Consider the following 21,394-nt stretch of genomic DNA (forward strand, 5'->3'; position numbering starts at 1 on the left):
TGCACGTTTGCTGATAATGCGTGCCATTATATCTTTATTTATTGTAATTTTGTTTTTGATTAAATCAAAATTAAACATAGATTCTCATTTGTGCAATAAGATTGAAATTTCTCTTAATATTTTGTACGATGACTGATTTGTAATAAGATAAAATTTAGTAGTAGAGTGGTCCACCAACAGAATGCTAGTTGACATGAGATCGACAATTATACTATTGGCTAAACAAAATAATGTTTTTAAAAGTCAATTTTCTGACTTCAACGTAGAAGTAAAAAAAAAAAAAAAGAATTTATTAATAAAATAATATTTTTATAAATATAGAACTATATGTTATGTTAGTGAGTAAAATGAAGGAGGATGGCTTGTCCTTGAAGGACAATCCATAAAAAATGTTTTTTTTTTGATGTATTCATTGTTCATGTGCCGTGCGACATATCATCCTTAGCTGCTATTGTTTGTTGTGTTGTTCGGTATCACTTTCCCACTTTCCACCATTCATAGCTACTTCCATTCACAATACAATGATTCTATGACCTCAAAAATTCTAAGCCAAACCAATGAATACTTTCTCTCCTTCCTCCACAATTTTACCTTTCCCTTCACTTTCCAAAAACTCCATTTTCTTTGTCCCTTTTAAAGGTAAAACCAACCAATTTTCTTTTTCCAAGTCAAGGATAATTGCTTGCTCTTCTCCACAGGATGCAAGCTCCAATGAAATCACACCAAAGTTAGTTTTTTTTTTTTTGCTTATTGGGTGTCTTTAATTTCATTCAAAATTGTAACTTTGCAACTGGTTTGATAAAATTATGTTTTTTTTTTATCAGCAACTTTTGCATCATTGAAGGGCCAGAGACGGTTCAGGATTTTGTTCAGATGCAGGTGCAGGAAATTCAAGATAATATAAAGAGTAGACGCAACAAAATCTTTCTTCTAATGGAAGAGGTTAGTTTATATTCACCATAGTTCATTAAAGGGTCTCAATTTTCATTCATATTATCGTTCTGTTAGATAAACAATTTAATTAAGTGCTTATAGCATATACGTGTATCTTATCGCGTAAGTGCTTACATATAAGCTAGTTCTATAATAAAAAATAAGATAAAATCAAACCATTTCATGTAAGTTATAAGCGGTTTTCATAAGCTATCCTGGATTAATTATGAAAATAAGCTGAAAATAGCTTACAACATTTATAGATATGTCATAAGCTGTTTTTATAAATTATTCAAAATAGTCTCACAAGTGTTTATGTCAGTAAATAAGCGCAAATAAGTCAATTGAAACAAGCCATATATATCTTATAGTAAGTGAGCGGCACACTTTTGATAATGACTAACGAGAAATGAATATGGCAGGTAAGGAGATTGCGTGTGCAGCAGCGGCTAAGAAGTATACAAAGAGCTTTCAGTGAAGAGGGAGAGGAAGATGCAAATGAGATGCCAGAAATTCCATCATCTATTCCTTTTCTTCCTCATGTGGTGAGTTTCAAAACCTTGTTTTGTTTGGGCTATAGATGTTGAGTAGTTGACTGAACCATCCTTCTATGAATTGGAAATGAACAAGTACCACAAGTCATACCGATTTCTACAAGCATTGAAGAAGCTTATGCACATGAATATGATAATTTAATTATTTAACAACAACCTTTTGTTTCTTGTCTATTGAATGCTTGATGTACTTGAAATAAGAGCATTTGGCATTTTTTTTTTATCTTAACTAATTCCGTGCTTTTTGGATTGAAGTAGACGCCCAACACTTTGAAGAAGCTTTATCTAACAGGAGCATCATTCATATCTGCAATAATTGTATTTGGCGGGCTTATTGCACCAACGGTAATTTTTTCTTTTTTAATCTATGCCAAATAATCAACCTAAATGACACGAGTGTCGATTAATGCATCCTATTATTGTCTCTATTTGTCATAGGAATCTGACATCCTTTGTTACTCTCTACAATGGATCACTATATTAAGTTTAAATCTGGCTTAGATTCCGGCATTTCGCAATTGATCTTTGAGTTTAATTCTTACTTTACCATGTTAACTCATACTTTTATGGATTATGCCTCCTATTATAGTTTGCTACTGATTTTAATTCTACTCTTTCCCCACCAAAGTTAATTTGAAAGTGTTGATTTCCACCTTTTTGGATTTTATATAAAAAGGTTACGTCTTTTTTGCATGAGAATCATCTATCTGCTGCATAAATATGTTCCTTTTCATCTTAAATGAGAAGAATGGATAAAGGAAAGTGATTGAAAGATATAAATTGTGACAATTTAAATTTTGGGGTGCAAGTTTAGCATAAGGATTATATGTTTAGATGTGCTAACTTGAATTTAGGATACTTCTTGTCTAAGAGCAAATGATAAAAGACAAGTGTTTCTCAACTGTCCTTTATGCTATTTGCTATAACTAGTAGTACATAAAGTATAGGAAGTTTGTAAAACATTGAGCCGTAGGAGTCGAACCCTGGGACCTCCTTAATACTCTTTAGTGTCCCAACCCATAACAATGGGGCACACCTTTGGGGTCTGATTTATGAAACTGCGACTTTGGATGAAATGATCGATAAATAGAGAAATCTTAAGAGTGAGGCATTGAAAAATATTGAGCTTGCCAATGCCAATTCACTCACATTTGCCTTTTAAGTGGTCTCATAAAAGTATTTTTTGTCACTTTGATAGTTTTCATAAGCGTTATATTTGTCGATCTTGACCATGATCTACATTCATTTCAAATATTGAATCGTTATTTTAATGGCAGCTGGAGCTGAAATTGGGTATAGGTGGCACGTCATATGAGGATTTCATAAGAAGCTTGCATTTGCCTTTGCAACTAAGGTATGCTAATCTTCGATTAACTTAATCAGTTCGTGATTTCCGTTCATCAGAAAGAAAGAAATTGCTGTGTTGATGAACAACATATTTACTTGATCAATGCCTGATCACAATTTGTTTGGTTCATGAATCCAGTCAAGTTGACCCGATTGTGGCATCCTTTTCGGGTGGAGCAGTTGGTGTCATTTCAGTACTGATGTTAATTGAGGCTAATAATGTTGAGCAACAAGAGAAAACAAGGTGCAAGTATTGCCTTGGAACTGGTATGTTTCTACACTGAAGTTGAACTCGTTCATTTCAGACGTATTTCTTGTTTAATTCCTTTCTATTCTTTCTAGAATCATGTCTTTATAAAATTTGTAATTTTATGGACAGGTTACTTGGCTTGCGCTCGGTGTTCCTCAAGTGGTGTATGTTTGAACATTAACCCGATTTCGGCATCTGGTACTTCTGTTAGACCCCTGCAAGTTCCTACAACGACAAGGTGTCCAAATTGCTCTGGTGCTGGAAAGGTACACAACCCTAATTCTTGCCGATATATGCAACTGTTTAATTTTGATTGCAATTAGTAGTCGATAAACTAATCGTCATATGTGTTTTTTGTTTAGGTTATGTGTCCAACCTGCCTTTGCACCGGGATGAAGATGGCAAGCGAGCATGACCTGAGAATTGATCCATTTGACTAATTCTTTACATGTTTAGAATTTGAAAGACTTGCATTTTGTTGCTCTAAAATGTATTTAAAAAAGTCCACCTCAAAATTTAGTATTAATTTATTTTTAAACAAAATAAAAATGAATTAGGAATTAGGCTAAAAAGCTTGTAACATTTCTATTCTGCCAGAATTCTTGGTCCTAATTCCATATTGACACCGAATATAATGTTATACTTTTAATTCATTCCTTAGTACTCTTTCACCTCTATTCCAGAAAAAGTATTCTTCCTCCCCACCACACTGGTGGATTTTATTTTTTATTTTTTGATTAAAGATTCATTTTAGTCCCTCAATTTTGTCTAAGACAAAAAAATAACACCAAATTAGTCCGCACATTTCTATACAGGGGACAAGTTAGTCTCCCATGAACTAATTTGGTGTTATTTATGTTGGTGATTGAATTAGTCTGCAAGAAAATTGTAAGAGATTAAAATGAATCTATTCTTATTTTGATAAAGAGAAAAGAAAAGCAACAAAGAAAACTACAAGTGAGTCGCAATGACACCAAAATTCGACTCATTGTAGCATAGCAATCAATACAAAATTACTCTACTTTAAGGCATGCATGATAGAATTTGACCATGACCAATCAACATACTTGTGGATGCAACGAAGACGAGGAACATGAGAATGAAAAAAAAGAGAATAATCCAAAATAAACTAAGTAGAAATGAATGAATTAGATTGAACAACCACAACAAAGACCTTTCAAAATTGCAACAAAGACATCTCAAAGACCTTTCAAAATTGCAATGAGTTCTACTAACTCATTGAAGGCAATGCCACAAGAACTACCAAACCCAAGTACCCAACAATACATTCACCTGCATGATTATGTATCAAACCACCAAAACAACACTCTATTTGTTATACCCAGAGAACAACCATTTCCGCGACATTGACCGAACTAAACGGGGAAATATTAATTGAATTTGTGGAGTTGAAGAAGATGACGATCCGCCATTTATGCCATTTCTTTGCCGTTAAACACAACTCATCATTCTTAGAAATCTAAAGATCTCAACAGTGATAGCAAAAATGTAGCCATAAGTACATGTTAAATAAACTCTTATTCAATCAGAAAGATCAAATAAATGCAAATGCATATCCAGAAGAAGCTTTAGCTTACTCCAACCAATTATTCAAGGACCTAAGCACAAATATTTATTTATTTTGAACAAGACCTAAGAACAAGTGACCCATTTCTATAAGTGAATTAATTTAGAAGCAGCCAGCATCATTCTTTAAGATTAACAATGCTTTTTTCTCTTTAATTTTTTTTTTAATAATCAAAACTATACAAGGACAAGTAAATTATGATACCAAAAGGAACATCAAGAAGACAGTTTGGCCGAGTGGTCTAAGGCGCCAGATTTAGGCTCTGGTCCGAAAGGGCGTGGGTTCAAATCCCACAGCTGTCATTTTTTTGTTCTTTTATTTTTCATTTTTTTTTATCGGGTCGGGTCTCAAATTCGGTCAAACCGTTGAAAAAACCCTGCATATAAACTTCCATTTCTCAATCCTCTTCACGTTCAGCTATGCAGATATTCGTGAAAACCCTAACAGGGAAGACAATTACTCTCGAAGTCGAGAGTAGTGACACCATCGACAATGTCAAAGCCAAGATTCAAGACAAAGAAGGTCTAATTTTCTCTTTATTCAATTTATTTACGAATTTTCATCAATTTTCTAACATTTTTGATTATCCAGGTATCCCACCGGATCAGCAGCGTTTGATTTTTGCTGGAAAACAGCTTGAAGATGGAAGAACCCTAGCTGATTACAACATTCAAAAGGGTATTTATTTCATTTACTTAAAAAAAAAAAATTTTCACATTTTTATTCAATTTTAAAATTTTGATTTTGATTTTGTAGAGTCTACATTGCATCTTGTGCTCAGGCTTCGTGGTGGTATTATCGAGCCTTCTTTGATGGCTTTGGCTAGGAAATACAATCAGGACAAAACCATCTGCCGCAAGTATGTTCCTATACAATCTTCATTTTAGGATTTATAGTTTTTGAATGATTTGTTTTAGGTTAATTGTTTAATTGACTTGAACATGATTAACTTTTAGGATTTCTCTTTTCTGAATTATTTGGTTTGAAGAAGGTTTATTTAATTGACTCAAATATCATTGATTTTTAGGATTTAAAGTATAAGCACCTTGAATTTAAACTAGTTTTACTTTGATTTTCAATGATTGAAAATTCACTAGTTTGTCACATCTCTACACTTTTGTAATTGCATTTTTTAAAGAGAAATGCTTAATATTGTGACAAAACGTATCTCAATTTTGTCACGAATGTTGTAACTACTAATTGAACCGTCTTATATTATCATCATTTAGCTTAATAATTCAATTTCTCTCTTCTAAATAATGAGTATTTTTTTTTGTGGACCACGGAACATAGTCACTCCATCTCACCATGATGGTTTCATGGCAGCTGCCATCATCCGAAAAACCTGATTAACCTATCGTTCACTATGATACTTTTGAAACTGCATACCGTAAATATTTCATCAAATGTGATTTTTTGGATCACTTTTTTGGAGCACCAAGATTTAAAATTCTCATAAACTCTAGATGAGTTCAAGTGTTCAACTGGTGAGATATAGTTTTTACATACTAGAAATTGGAGTGAGCTATGACGGTGCGGTCTTTATACAACATTGACTGTGGGGTTTCCTCTTTTTCTTTTTTCATTTTGATAACACATACATGCAATCCTTTTTTTTATTTAATAGTACATGGTTATATGTAAAAAACCTCATTCCTGAAAATTCGCGAGCAATTCTGTCGCTACATATAGCATAGCTGTTTTTTAAATTGACCGTATGACATGTTGAAAATTAATGAGTTATTATTGTTGGCTGTTAGTGTAGAACTAATTTATATCGTTATTAATCATATCTTTTTCCCTTTTCCATTTTTGGTTTGTTAGATGCTATGCTCGTCTGCATCCAAGGGCTGTGAACTGCAGGAAAAAGAAGTGTGGTCACAGTAATCAGGTGTGACTGATTTCCACTCTATTTTTAGTTTTTATAGTGTGCGAATTGTTGCCTAAAACTATGCATTACTGAAATGTAATGTTGTTTATCATATCTCGTCTTGCAGTTGAGGCCAAAGAAGAAGATTAAGTAGATTATGGCTCTGATGTTGTTCTTTTCATGTGGTGTGGTGAGCTGGTGACCAATTGTTGATCAAGACAGTTGAGATCATGTGTTTAGTATGGTGTTAAACAATGTTTGAATGCTTTTGGTTTTGTTTATGTGTCATTCAACTATATACTTTTATGTTTTGATCTATTTCATGTTCTAGTCTTTAGTTTTTGAGGATTCATGACTTATAGCAACAATTTATGTTAAAAGTTTGTTTTAACTACATTTTAATTTTCATGTTGTTTTGATTTTTAACTACAAATATTCATTATTATAACATCGATTATCAAACCACATTATCTGGTAAAATAGATCAACTCACTAATGTGCTCTTTGTTTGACATGAATTGCTTACAATTCATTCTTTTGACCATCTAAAGAGGATGATTTACCTATTTAGGTATTCAAAAGAATGGATTGTGTATGATTCGTCTTAAAGAACAAGCATGACAAATCTATTTTATTAATAATAGCGGGGTTAATCATCATTATGCAGTTTACTGATTTTCTAGTTATGTCCAAGCTTATTTAAGTATCAAAGCAACATGAAAACTGTAATTTAATTAGACAAGGTTAAAGATGAGTATATCGGTGGGTAGTCTCTCACATTTTCTGGCCTGACAAAGCCATAGATACAGATACATCTAATTATTTAAGGCTAAAAGTTAAACATATCCTTTTTGGTATAGAAATAAGAGTTGAGATGCTAATTTATACTTTATTCGTTCATTTATATTGATTTCTAGCTGGTTAATTTCGACTAGCAGTTTTCATGCTCCATGCCTTTAGTTTCTCCACAGTTATCTGCTCAGTGCCGTTATTGAACACAAACAAATGAGCTTTTTCATTCACTGCTACCGTTGGATAAACCCTAGACAAGATATTTGTTTTCCCTCCAGCTCCAAAACTCTCCACCACAGAGTGATCAATCTGCCATCAAATTCAAACATTAATCAATTATTTACTTAGTAATATAGCTACCTCTTGAGTAGTTTATAAATATAAGTAAATAAATATAACACCAAATTGGGGACTGTGTTATGGATGTACATACCAAACTCCTAAGAGAAAGTTTCTTATTATTTGCCAAATCCACATCTACAAAGCCTCCAAATGATGGCTTGTATAATTCTCTATTCAAAGAGGAACTATATAGAAACAAAATAGTTAGATAACATGTACATTAATTGGATGAATTTAACAAGTCCTCATAACATAACCCTTAGATAACAAACCTTTTTGCATCAGAGCACATGAGAATCACGTGTTTATTTGAAGCTTTGAAAATTCTAAAGAACACAGGAGTATACTCTTCAAGTTTTTTGGAAGCCAATGTCAGAAGTCCAAATGGTCCAATCCCACCTTGAACCTTTGAACCCTTTTGTGCACAGAGATCCTCTGCATTCACCCACTTAGGATCAAATGTCTCTGCCTTGTCCAAGCTTGAGAATGTGAAAGTAACTTCCACATCAGCCTAAAGTACACAAAGTTAAACCAACATTTAAATTTTCTTAAACTTTAGGTTATGTTATCACATGGTTAAATTAAGTATCAATTAATTAAGAGATTGATTACATTCACTGCCTAATTTTACTATAAAGTTAGTTGGTTAAAGTACCAAATTAATTAAGAACCTGACCTGAGCAGCAGTAATCCCTTTCACTTCAACATAACCACCTTTCTTAACCTTTTTGTTGTTTATCCCAACTTCTTTCTCTCTTAACCTATTCAACTCTTCAACTGGCCATTGTCTTAACTGTCTTCCACCAGGATCAAGCCACACAGTTCTTGGAATTGCCTGACAAATTTAAAACACTTATTCCTTAATAAGTTATTGAATAAATAATCAAAACATAGCTCTAAACCACTTTGATATCAGCAGACAAATCACCTGAATTCCTGCCCATCCTTTCTTAACATCATCTTCTTTGGTATCTGATTCATTTGCCCATCCCCATATGATCCTTCTACTCTTGCTTGGATCAAAGAATGATTTGGAAGCATAGAAGTTGCCATAATCATATCTAAGGCCACCCCAACCATCCTCGGAAGTTTTATCCGGTATATACTTATCCTTATTTTGGATATACGTTCCAACTGTATAGTATTCATACCTCGTCATGTCAAGGCTATTCTTTAGCACATGTTTAACACTATTACCTATCGTCGATGCGTCTAACCCGTTTTTCCCTTCCAAAGAAACCGGGTAAAAATCCGGACACTCCCACATCCCAGTGGTTTTAGCCGAGTGAATCGGGTGTTTGGCTCGGGTCCATTTGACAAAATCCCTACTTCTATATAAATAGGCTAGTCCCATATCTTCCCTTTTGCTACCAACAAGTATTCTCCAGTGTCCATCCTTGCCCAACCAAGCAGTTGTAGGGTCTCGAAACACTGATCCATTCATGTTGTGATCCGCAATCACAATTGGGTTTAATCGGTTGGGCTTAACCCATTTTGTGAGTAACGGATCAGATGCATTCGCGGGTATAGCAATGCATTGGACCTCATTGCTTCGCTTGTCAACGACTCCAGTGTAGAGGATGACAGGTCCTTGACCTGGGATGATCGTGGCCGACCCGGACCAACAACCGTATTTGTCAAAGGGTTTGGATGGGTATAGTGCAGGTTGAAGTTCTTTCCAATTGATGAGATCCTTTGATACTGAGTGCCCCCACACAATGTTACCCCAAACAGCTCCTTTGGGATTGTACTGGTAAAATAGATGGTAGACTCCTCTGTAGTACATGGGACCTGTTTTGTTGGCATTGCATAGCATGCATGGTACAAGGAAAAACAAATTAAAGAACTGTATATTGTCATTGAAATATGACATGAAAATGCAAAAGATAAAATATCAATGATGGGAAGAGCTCTCTGACCATTTGGATCTGGATGTTGATGTTTGAAATTGATCCATCATCCATGCATATGAGCATTACACCACCGATTATTGGACAAAGTGAGGAAAATCATATAAGAGAAAGTTAGTATAGTCCATGGATGGTGAAGGAGAATGCTATGATTATGAATGTTAATAGATAAGTATTAAGCAAAATGTGTAGGATTAGCCATGGATTTCATTTGGAAAAACTAGACAAGTATTAAATGATGATAAAAATAAAAGGGAGTTTTATTTTTTTGTTGTTTTTAAGATTATACTACGTTTTGGACAATTGACTAATGAGTTGGAACTTGGATGAACAAATTTAGTGGCAAGGTTTTTCAGCATATTAATTTTTTCAAAGGGTTATTGTTATTTGAGATAGTAACATTAGTGGGAAACAATAGTAGAAAAATAATTTGCTTTTTAACCAAAATATTCTTTAAGAATTTAACCATCCTTTTATCATTTGTGTAATTGGTATGAATAAATCGAAAATAAGGACTCTATTATGTTACAATTCTCTATGAGAAAAAACAAAGGCACGCATGTTCTTGAACCGACCAAAATAAGCACGTTTGTAACATACATCCATGATGTTTCGAAATATGATAGGGTTGTACAACAGAATATATTTGTAAATGGTAATCTTGATGTAAGATTAATTCTCAAAATGATGAATACATATTTGTGAAGCAATTTTGGCCAAATTCATATATAAAGCATATGATGCTATTTTCCATATTAGTGCAAAATTACCCCTACATCTCCATGTGTAAGTGGCACATGTGGATGTGAAGGGACTCTATAGACAAGAAGTGATTGTTACTTGGTATCAAAAGAGTCACTTTCATTTCTAAACATTACAGTTTGGAATTGCACTTTGGGTTGGGTTCATAATTACTCACTAGTTGATTTTATATTTTAGCCAAAAATGTAGATGATAGAAAAAAGTGATGGTGCACTAACCAAGTGTAATATCAAATACCTTAGTCAATATCACCTTTTTCTTTCTTTTGTAATGATATATGTAATTAAAAAGAAATTTATTAAAAAAGTTGGATTATTGTAAAAAAAAAAAATATATAACTATTGATCCAACCATGGAAATGACCAATTCTACAGTAAACAAGTGAAACAAGTCTTACATTATGCATATGTTTATTTCCATCATTGAATCAATAAATCTCATCAATAAATTAAAAGAAATATGATATAATTTTTTGATCAAATGGTGAAAAAGACACGTATGCATAGTGCAATATCATCTTGTTTGTACATGATAGACAAAGCTTTTAATTATATATAATGACGGTGTAATTTTACATCGTCGATCAATTATAACCGTCCAACCATAAAATTAGTTGACCTCAATCATAAATACTTTAAAATCACATATATGAACGATTTTATCCCGAAAGTGTGTGGAAATTAAATTCCTAATTTGCTTAGAGTTAATATTTTTTTTAGAGGACTTATTAATAAGTTAAAATCAAAGTTTAACTATAATTCATCTAAGTCTAACTTTTTCATTTTTGTCATATATTTAGCACCTAATTGTAGGAACCCATATGTCATATCCTACATCCAACTTCAACAAATTAAGTTGATATGTCACTACAAGCTCATAAAGACTTAGAGGAAATATTATTCCATGAAAAACACCATAGATACTCAAATCTACTAAGCACTAAAATGAGTCAAAAGAACTAAGCACTAACACATATAAGCTTCCTTCAAAAAAACACATATAAGCTGGTTTGTCCCATCTTGAGCATGCCATGTAGAAGTCACCATGCATGATTATTGAATCGATTAAGAGGTCATACAAAAGGCATATACACTTAGGCTCATTGTATATTTTCCATTCAATCACACGTGTTTCTATATGAACTGTTCAAGGATATTGTATAAGTTTAATTTAATGCACTTTACCATATAAGTCAATATATTATATTATCACATGATTTAATTAGTTTATTAGAAAAAAAATTCAATTGGCACAAGAAAAGTGTTTCTTTATAATTTTTTTTTTATTGTGGCTGATGTATTATTTTTATTATTAAATAATATAGCAAATTAATTACCAAATTCTATTTATTGTGGCTGATGTATTATTTAAAATCTTGCTGGAATGGATAGGGCTTTATTCAATAAAGAATAGGGATCAAAAGGAGAGTTTTATACAATATGTTAATCTTGATCCCTTAATTTTTTTAGTTCGTTAGTTGAAAGAATCGTGATGTTTAGATTTTGAAGTTTGCATCGTGTTCATTTGTGTCACTTTTTCCAAAGATCTTTGAAAGTTGTATTTATTACTTTAATATTATGATTTATTTCTACTAATTTTTTCATTCACTCTTTAATCATTTAATTAAGCTCAATAGACTCAAAATATAGTAGAAAATGAAATGACACTTAGAATAAAATAGCACTAAGAATAAAGGAAAATTGCACTCAAAGTGCACTTACATGAGTAAGAAATTAACTAACAATTAAGAACGTTAATTTACCGTTGATCCAATTCCTATTAGGTTGAAAATGATATCCAGTTCTATGAAGTTTGCTCACTGAACGAGCTGAAACTGATTGAAGATGAGGGTATTTGCGATGAAATGCTTGAACACCATTGTTACATATCACACAAACAACTATGAAAACAGTGACACAATTTTTTAGAATCATAATTAGGACAAACAAGGACACAAACAATATAAGAAATTGGAATTGTAGACTATGGAACAAGAGAGGTGCCTAGTGTCGTTATTTATAGAACCAAATAATGGGAATGGAGGAAGGTGGTGGACTAGAAAAAAAAAACATTAGGCCAAATAGAAAGAATATACTTATGTACATGAAAAAAGACTTTTACTTATTTGGAAGTTAAACATTGATTTGGTTTATTTGAAATTTATTCATAAATTAATTCTCATTTTAGATTTTAGGATTTAATCATGCATGTAAAATATTTTACATTAGCGTATATAATCACACATTTGTGTGTGTGTCTATATATATATATATATATATATATATATATATATATATATATATATATATGTAGTGATATTTTATAAAGGAGATTGATTAATCTCCTAAATGTTGGGCAAGATTAATCTATTAAAGTTTCTATTTACCCTTGATAGTATGCAAAAAATATATGTTGGGCGAGATTAATCTCCTAAATGAATAAAGTTTAAAAAAAAATTATGTATACGTCAAAAAAAATATTATGTATAAAAAAGTTACGCAGTATATGCCATAATCTCTATATTTTATTTGATATAAATAAATTTCAAAGCCCCTTTTCTTAAAAGAAGTTTTATAAAGGTCTCATTTAAAAAATATTTGTTTTTATACTTTTATGATTTTTTTATTGATAAGACTTATATTACATATCATCTAGAAAGTGCATCCACAGTTAATACCAAAACGAATTAAACACCCTATGTAATTCCATTTAAGAGATGATAGTTTGTAATAGCTTGAGCCATTATTTTCAGAGAACTTCTTAATTTCTTTAGACATAGAGAAATCTACCATGATGCCAAAGTTCATATATTTTTTTTGGCACACGTCAAAGATCTTCCAACATCTTAATTATATCCATACTTAAGTTACAAACTTGTGTTTCCAAACTTGGGCGATGCCAAAGATTATATTGTGTAGGAATTTTTTAATTGATTAATGATTTATTTTAAAGTGCTATTATATTTATTATTATAAGAGTTTGTCTAACATGTTTAATATTGCACATTCAATATTGCACATATTAAAACAACTAATAATAATAACTTTTTCTTGAAAAACAACAATTATTTATTTAAAAGTTTTATATTTAATATTAAATGTATAAATTTCAGTACAAAATTTCTATTTTAAACTTCATGTGCAAATTTGCACTTGATAAAAAAAAACCTTTATTTTAATATATTAGTTTTCCTTTTGACCAAGTGTCATGCGCGTTTTCTTTTGATTTAAAATACCTGGTCAAATAAACCGTTGTTATTTACTTGCCTTGTCAAAGTTAATTAATAGGTTTACGGTTTTTGCATGAGACAATAAATTGCAACGTAACATTGTTATATTACTATTATGGGATATAAATATATGGAGGGTACAGGAGAGAGAAGAGGGCAGAATCATAATATACAAGCTATGTCCAATTTTCTTTCCTTCTAGTAACAAACTTCGTTGATAAAATTAACATTAAGTCTCTTCAGCATCTAAAAAGTTGTTCTTAAAACCTTGTTAATTTACATGCGTTACTAGGATGGAGTGACGATTGTATCATTGAGAGTACTAATTTTGTGACCAATCGCATTGATAACCTACCTATGTTGGTGAAATATTCTTAAACGTATCGCACACTTCAATCAATAATTGATAAGTTTTTCTTATTCTCTATTTTTATAAATGACTTTATTTGTGCTGTATATTTATTTGATTTTATACTTTATAGTTATTCTATGTCTAATCTTTATTTCAACATATTGAGCCTCTTTGTGTGATCGATCTTTGAGAAAATTAAAAGTAGTTTTTTAGTTGCGCTATAGATCCAAGTCTAAACAAGGACGCATTATCAAATTGGAGGCTCTACTTTAATGTTAAAAATGGATACTTAATAAAAAAAAATTGAGGTAATTTAAACAAGACAAATTAACAATTAGATTTTTCTTCTTCTTCAAAACAACAGTTAGAAAATTTTAATTGGCAAGTAAAATCCCAAATTAACAATACCCGTTATTTTGATTTTAGTTTGCTTTGTTGAATTTATGTTGTTGTTGTTGTTTGTGGGATATGTGTGGGTTGGACTGAGTTTATCCTGCCCATCTACTCTTTTTTTATATTAGATAATAAGTGTTTGGTTTGAACCTACCTATTATATAACAAAAGAAAATTTTACCTTACACCATAACAATTAAACTCATACTCCTACAAATATTTGAGGCCCCTATAAATTGGAGGTCCAACTCCATAGAGCTGGATGTACATGTTAAAGGACGGGTCTGAGTCTAAATGAGCACTTTACTGTTTTTATTAAATTTTAATAAAATATAACACCGACTCAATGCTTTTTATTTGTATAAAAATCATTTTACTAAAATTTGTCGTAGGCTCATATCTGGATCATTTTATAGAGGTCTATATTAGATGCTTTAATTTTTGTTTCTTTTAAACATAGATGAATGTTAGATTTAGGAAAGTGTATTAAATCGTTTACAAAGTAATGAAGTGTAAATAGAGTATCATATCCACATGGATTGTCGTTCCAACCAGACAATTTATGTTACTTATTTGGGAACAATAAAACAATTAATAAATAAAAGATAAATGAGGATTTTTGCAATTTAATATGTTTGCTTAGAACGAGAGTTTAGAAGTAATCAGTTTTGAATGAAGAATGTTAGCGGCGGTTAATCCCCCCTATTTATTTGATAGAATTAATTAATGGTCAATCATTAGCCCCTTGCTCTAGTAAACTCTCTAGTTGATTTATATATTTTACCACTTACCATGGGACCCCATGATTTAACCCACATATTGATTGATGCCAATTATTATGTGAATGCCTGTACTGCATTTAGGAACTTTTCTGTTTAATGAAATAGTTTATGTACCACGACAACAACAAATTTATAGTTTAAGGGAGGAAATTAAGCCACCCATGGGCTAAATTGACTGTTAGGATTAGGAGAGAAAATTGAAGGAAAGAAAGTGAATGAACAGTGCGTATTTCACAACCAAACCATTTATCACACATAAATATGTACATAAACCTGTAAGTCACAACATAACAATTTACTACACCTATTAAGTGCGTTTTTCATTTAGCTATAAGTATAACATTGAGTGAATTGTGATAACAATACTCTTTAATTAAAGTTGGATGATGAATCTGCTGATAAACTGCAGATGAATGAAAGATTGCGAGAATAATTAGGATCAATTTTTTCTTTCAATATAACAATAGTCTTTAAATACATCATCAAATAATGTTTTTTTTAGCTTCCACCAATGTTTTCAGACTGTAGACTCGCTTACTTCTACACCAAATTCACGTTCAATAAAATTCATGGCTTGGACAAGTTTAATTTATGGCCTATCCTTAATATGCTCCTTCAAAATACTTATGATCCACTCCTTGTTTGCTTGGTTGTTCTTGGTCGCCACTATTCGGTAGTTGTGTACATGGGTGAAGGTCTCTATCTTAAATGCAAATTCGTTAAATGCAAATTCGATGTAGAAAAGCGAGTCTACAGTCTGCATAACCTTGGGAAGCTCGAAAAAATAACATTGTTTGATGATGTATTTAGAGACTATTGTTATATCGAAAGGAAAAAAATTGATCATAATTATTCTCGCAATCTTTCATTCTTCTGCAATTTATAAATAGATTCATCATCCAACCTTAATTAAAGAGTATCGTTATCACAATTCACTCAATGTTATACTTATGGCTAAATGAAAAATGTAATTAATAGATGTGGTAAATGGTTATGTTTTGACTTAGAGGTTTATGTACATATTTATGTGTGGTAAATGGGTACCTGATGACAAGTCATCTTACATTATTCTTAGGATGTTTCTCAGTCTTTTTCAGTAGGTTTTACCGGCAAAACATATGAGTATTAGATCAACTACCTATGATTTCGAGATATTTGTATTATTTTCTATATTTGAGTCTCTTTCTATTCTTCCTGAAACATAGCAATTTTATGGTGTTCTTGATTTAATTCACGAAGAAATCAAGCAAATCATGCAAAGCAAGACATTCAAAGATTTATGTGGTCATTGGGAAGATGAAGAATGAAGATTCAAGAGGCCTAAAAGACTTTATAAAGGGAGGAATTCTTTTCTCAAGTTTCAAGACATCTTACATTGAAGAAAACACCTGAAAATGCATTTTAGCACAGAAAACACAATGAAGCGGCCATGCGCACCACAGGGGGCGCTAGGCGCCCCATGGCTGTCACACACATGCACTAGGAGCACCCTAGGAGGCGCCAGACACCTGGAGCTGCCAGGCACATGCGTCTAGCGCATGACCTTGGGCACCCAACATCGGGTGCTTGCAAAAAAGTCATATTTTGTGACTTTTTTTTGCCCATAGAAGCCTATGTTTTTAGCCCAAGTAAGGAGAAAACTTTCCCTATAAATACCGAATTCCTCTTTCATAATTTCTCGTTCAGAACTGGAGTAGTCAAGGGGAAGGAGATTCTAGGAGCCAAGGAGGAGTTCTATCTTCTCCTATCTTTTCTAGGATATGTTTTTATCCATTTGTATTTTGTCCTAGTTATCATGAGTAGCTACATATTTATAGGTTAGGGTTCTAAGATGAACTTCTATTTGTTTTGTTGCATAATTATTTAATTTAATGTTGTTTATTTTAGTATATTTTCTGTTCGCTATTAAGTTTTGTTAGGGTTAGTTCATTCTGGTGAAGTACAACCCTAGACTTGATACTTAGGTTGTTACATAACCTAATATTGATGCTTATATCTTGATATTTATATCTAACTCTCTAGGAAGTAAGTAGTTAATAACTAGACGAAAGATACCGAAGGCGACTTGACCCTAGTAGTAAGTACTTATGAGGTAACATTACTAATACTAAGTAAAATCTGTTGAACCTAGGATGTAACTAGTTGTTAATTAGGGAAACAAGTACCAAAGGGAGTGAACCGATCCTAGTGAGACCATTCTCCTCGACCTCTTGGTAAGGTAGACACTGATAGGGCTGCTAGTTTGTAGAACTACCAAAGGGAGAAAGAGATTGTGCTATGAGTGTCGTAAGATTCATAGATGAGAAAAACTTCAGGAAAATTTACCTTCATTGCCTTTGGAAACGTAGGAACGTCAATTTAAGTCTATGTATCAATTACCTTTGAATTAGTAAGACCCCGCATGCAAGGATCATTGTGCGATCAGCAGGTGCAGTTAGCCATCAGAAGGATATACATAGATCAACTGAGATAATATAGACCCCACACGTAAGGATCGCCATGTGATCAATAGGTGTAACTTGACAACTGACTAGATTAGAAGTCCCAACGGCCTCAACACTTGTATAGTCTACTTAAGATAACGAAACACGACATGAATGTTATTTAATTCCAACAAAATAAATAGGGGGATTCAAAGAGTCCTAACCGCTTCTTACTTTTCTGCAACCAAACAGGTAACTAAGATCATCTCCATTGGTGTGGATGCTTCTGCTATTTAGTATCAGACTAAATCGATACCAGTATTATGCAGATAAAATCTTGGATGCTTATAGAGAATGGTGACTATGAAAGCGTTATCCCCATCTCATCAATTTTTGCGAGCCATACTTATTAAATTGTGTAAAAATGAATAAGCTTTGTGGAAATATAGTGATATTCAGTTATTAGTGGGATCCAAATTTTTTTGAGGTGCAAGATTGGAGAGATGGAATGGTTATTAAGTAATACGGTTAAAAATCATAAAATACATCATGTGTATGTACATGGCCACATAAGTACCCAAAATGGAATCCTCATTTGTAGATGCTCTAGTGACACTTACGGGCCAAATCGTAACATTAAATAAAGCTGAATTTAATGACTTTTGTTTATACGAGTCCACAAAATTTTGTTCTTTTTCTTGAGTATTTTGTACAAAAAATAAAAGATAGGAGGGAGTAGATTTTATTTATTGAGTCAAAATTCTCTTCATTGTTCTTTTCATTTATTTTGTCAAATCTCTCCGGTGTTTATGTTACTAAAGTTTTGGGAGTATAAGTACAATAAGTTGACAATTAGTGGATCCAGTTATGTAATATACATTTTAAAATTCTTCAAAAGAACAATAATAGAGAGGGGGAAAAGGAGAAAGAGAATTCCATAGTATCCTAACTCTCACTTATTACTAAATGGGGGTGGGGATGGGGAAATAGTGCCTAGGGTATACACAATGATGGTGCTTAACTTATTTAGCATCAAACTAATAGATATTTTCATTGTGGATTAATAATTTTAGATGCTTATAGAGAATGATGTTTATGGAAGGAGTCAATCTTGTTGAAATGTAATGATATAACTATTGGTGCAGTGATTTAATAAAATAATTTAGGATAAATAAGGTTTTGGTGGTCTCTATAAAATTTTCAAATGTTGCTTTTAGTTCCTCTATAATTTGTTTTTGCTCCTTTAAATATTTTCCATCTCCACTTTTTGTTCCTCCTTTTAAGTCACGTGTACACTTAAAAACAATTTAATGAGTTTTTACATGAATTTTAGAATATTATAAGAATCTCTTAAAAAAATTAGATTTTTTTTTATCAAAATATGAAATTTTTAAACGTCAAAAACATAAAAATCCTTTCATTGTTAAAAAAATTTAAGTTTTTGTAAGAGATAATTCTATAAGTTACTAATTATGGCTCAAAAACAATTCAAAATTTTAAATGATACACATGATACAAAGCTCAAATAAACATATTCATTTCCCTATATTCATTAATCTTTTGTATGAAAAATCCTCATCATTTTACTTTTCCAAACTTGTTTTCCACTATTTCTTACATTTGTGAACCTGTTTCGTTTCTTAAGTGCTACGTGATTAAAGTTAAGATAGAAAAACTTGTTCAAAAAAAGTTAAGATAGAAAAAGTGATGCATACATTCTTCAAAGGAAAGACGGAAAAGAAAAACAAATGAAACTATAGCACTCAGTTTTACCGGCCGGAATGTTTGTTTGGTTTTACATCAAATACCAACTTTTTGTTATATTGAATGCTCAAAGTCAAATTAGATAACTGTCAAAAAAAGAAGTCAAATTAGATATGCTAAACCAATCACTAGATATTATAGATTTAGATTAATATATTACTACAATTATTTTTTGGATAAGTTGAGACACCAATTATTCCTTATTTTTTTGGGACAAAAGAAATAGAGAGAGTAAGAAACAATATGAGTATGAGAGAATTGTCATAAAATAGTTGTTTAAATATCATTATTTATAGGTTTAAGTGCATTTTTAGTCTTCAGTGTATCATGACAGTGATCCTGCAATTTTAGCCTCTCATTTCTTTTGTTCAATTTTGACCCTCTTTTATGATTCGGTAGTTCTCCAATTTTTCTCTTAAATTACCCTAAAGTTTTTATCATTAATTGACGTGACACTCATATTTCGTACAAACAACATATATCTTAAATCATCTTTACAAAACCAACTTTTAAAGGATTGAGATTCCTTGCATTCATTCCTCTCTATCTCTCTCTGGCTTGCATTTTTTTTTTAAAACTTTTATTAAAATATCAAGGGCAATGATTTAAAGTAAACATATCCAACGGGTTGTTACATTGTTTGACTGAAGTGACTGCATCAAGCAATGACAACAGTTAATACTAGCCCACCTTTGAGGGTGAGGAGTGTCAATCTTTATAAATTGATTTTAGGTCTTATCTTTGTGGGACTTGAGTTTTTCAAATATACCCCACAATTAAGAACTTGGGTGGCCTGAATCAATATCCTCCGATACAATATTAGATTTAATTCATCATTACAAAATCGACTAGTAAGACGAAAACTTTAACTCTTTATAAACTCATGCTAGATATATCTTTATCATATGTGATTTGAGTTTTTTCTCATGGCACTCCCTCACAACCATCACTATTAGTCTTAGTGTGTAAGTATAAATGATAGATGACCATGATCGTAAACAATGGGTATACCTTTGGACAGAGTACTATAGTGTCCACCCCATACCCGAGTTTTTAAAAAATTCCCATACCTGAGCCCATACCCTCATGGGTAACAAGTATGGTGTCCGTCCCTATACCCTAAGCACCTGTACCAGTGTCCGTCACCCACGCTTTCACAACAAAAAGATAATAAATAACAAAAAAAATATCACAACAAAATTAAAATATGATATGTAATATTTTAATCAACATATGAAATATTACGCATCAAATTATTTAGCCAAATAAAAAGCATCTAAAATATAAAAAACAAGTGCATATTACAATAACTATCAAAGACTTAATATTAATTAACAAACTTACTTTAATATTACATAAAATTATTGATATAATCTATATAATGTGCGGGCATGGGGTGAGGTGGATATTAGAGTGCCAATACCTGCGTCCATACCCGTTCAAATTTTCAAGTAATTACCCGAGCCCTGGCCCATACACAACAATGTGGGTATTTACCGTCCATCATAGGTGTTTATTGCGTGTGCCCAGTGGGTCTGGGTACAATTGTCATCTCTAATAAACTATAATACAATATTATGTGCTTATATTGAACCTAACTCATCTTTATAAAACTAACTTGTAATGTTAGGGGTCTCAATCTGTATAAAGAAATTTAAGACCTTATTTTTATCGTACGTGGGACTTGAGTTTTTTTTTTCCATCCAAATAATAGGGTTTTACGAGTTTTGAATTGTCATAAACAATGCAAGATTAGGTTTATTTGATTGAGAAGATTATTGACGGTTAGAATTCCCTTGAATCTCATCTACCTTCTTTGTTGAAATTAATGCGAGTAATTATTAGTTATGACCTAGCCTTGATTATGAAGCCCTGATATTACCCTGTGATGTAACAGTGGGAAGTTCTAGTATTTGTGCCTAGACAAGGACTATAATTTTGACTTCCCTAAAGATGAATCATAATCCTAACAATCATACTTAGATTGAACTAAGAGATTAAGATAAAATAAGAAATTTACTATTGTTTTTATTCAAGCGAAGGTAGGATAGTCAGTCATATACCTTAACCTAGAGGTCATATCAACTGCTAGTTTAAAAACAT

The 21,394-nt window shown here is 31.9% G+C and overlaps 3 protein-coding genes and 1 non-coding gene across 4 annotated transcripts; 3 read left to right on the top strand and 1 right to left on the bottom strand.

Moving 5' to 3' along the window:
- Window positions 1-344: 344 nt before the first annotated feature.
- Window positions 345-3,737, top strand: LOC25483799 (protein ORANGE-LIKE, chloroplastic). The gene is made up of 8 exons (XM_013612510.2): window positions 345-727; window positions 825-942; window positions 1,356-1,478; window positions 1,746-1,832; window positions 2,765-2,841; window positions 2,974-3,101; window positions 3,214-3,350; window positions 3,447-3,737. Exons 1-8 carry the CDS (start codon window positions 558-560, stop codon window positions 3,522-3,524), a joined length of 918 nt encoding a protein of 305 aa, XP_013467964.1. The 5' UTR covers window positions 345-557; the 3' UTR covers window positions 3,525-3,737.
- A 1,157-nt stretch (window positions 3,738-4,894) lies between these two features.
- Window positions 4,895-4,974, top strand: TRNAL-UAG (transfer RNA leucine (anticodon UAG)). The gene has a single exon. It is a non-coding gene; the product is annotated as a tRNA-Leu (tRNA).
- A 62-nt stretch (window positions 4,975-5,036) lies between these two features.
- On the top strand, window positions 5,037-6,961 carry LOC25483801 (ubiquitin-60S ribosomal protein L40). The gene is made up of 5 exons (XM_013612511.3): window positions 5,037-5,194; window positions 5,264-5,350; window positions 5,429-5,531; window positions 6,497-6,563; window positions 6,670-6,961. The coding sequence occupies exons 1-5, from the start codon at window positions 5,092-5,094 to the stop codon at window positions 6,694-6,696; spliced, it is 387 nt and encodes a 128-aa protein (XP_013467965.1). The 5' UTR covers window positions 5,037-5,091; the 3' UTR covers window positions 6,697-6,961.
- Window positions 6,962-7,249: 288 nt separating this feature from the next.
- On the bottom strand, window positions 7,250-12,320 carry LOC25483802 (beta-fructofuranosidase, insoluble isoenzyme 1). Its single transcript, XM_024777389.2, has 7 exons — window positions 12,111-12,320; window positions 9,596-9,604; window positions 8,605-9,467; window positions 8,353-8,511; window positions 7,949-8,187; window positions 7,768-7,861; window positions 7,250-7,643 (listed from the first exon to the last, which is right to left on the bottom strand). The coding sequence occupies exons 1-7, from the start codon at window positions 12,280-12,282 to the stop codon at window positions 7,464-7,466; spliced, it is 1,716 nt and encodes a 571-aa protein (XP_024633157.2). The 5' UTR covers window positions 12,283-12,320; the 3' UTR covers window positions 7,250-7,463.
- Between the last annotated feature and the right edge of the window lie 9,074 nt (window positions 12,321-21,394).

This window comes from Medicago truncatula, chromosome 1, assembly GCF_003473485.1.
Source record: "Medicago truncatula cultivar Jemalong A17 chromosome 1, MtrunA17r5.0-ANR, whole genome shotgun sequence".
Classification (NCBI taxonomy): domain Eukaryota; kingdom Viridiplantae; phylum Streptophyta; class Magnoliopsida; order Fabales; family Fabaceae; genus Medicago; species Medicago truncatula.

Excerpts from the sequence above, each read along its gene's own strand:
- LOC25483799 (XM_013612510.2), top strand. The coding sequence starts at position 558 with ATGAATACTTTCTCTCCTTCCTCCACAATTTTACCTTTCCCTTCACTT. Across the intron at positions 728-824 it reads TCCAATGAAATCACACCAAA|CAACTTTTGCATCATTGAAG; the intron begins GTTAGTTTTTTT and ends TTTTTTTATCAG. Across the intron at positions 1,833-2,764 it reads GCGGGCTTATTGCACCAACG|CTGGAGCTGAAATTGGGTAT; the intron begins GTAATTTTTTCT and ends TTTTAATGGCAG.
- LOC25483801 (XM_013612511.3), top strand. The coding sequence starts at position 5,092 with ATGCAGATATTCGTGAAAACCCTAACAGGGAAGACAATTACTCTCGAA. Across the intron at positions 5,351-5,428 it reads TGATTACAACATTCAAAAGG|AGTCTACATTGCATCTTGTG; the intron begins GTATTTATTTCA and ends TTGATTTTGTAG. Across the intron at positions 5,532-6,496 it reads GACAAAACCATCTGCCGCAA|ATGCTATGCTCGTCTGCATC; the intron begins GTATGTTCCTAT and ends TTGGTTTGTTAG.
- LOC25483802 (XM_024777389.2), bottom strand. The coding sequence starts at position 12,282 with ATGATTCTAAAAAATTGTGTCACTGTTTTCATAGTTGTTTGTGTGATA. Across the intron at positions 8,188-8,352 it reads AAGGGATTACTGCTGCTCAG|GCTGATGTGGAAGTTACTTT; the intron begins GTCAGGTTCTTA and ends TGTGTACTTTAG. Across the intron at positions 7,862-7,948 it reads ATGTGCTCTGATGCAAAAAG|TTCCTCTTTGAATAGAGAAT; the intron begins GTTTGTTATCTA and ends GTTTCTATATAG.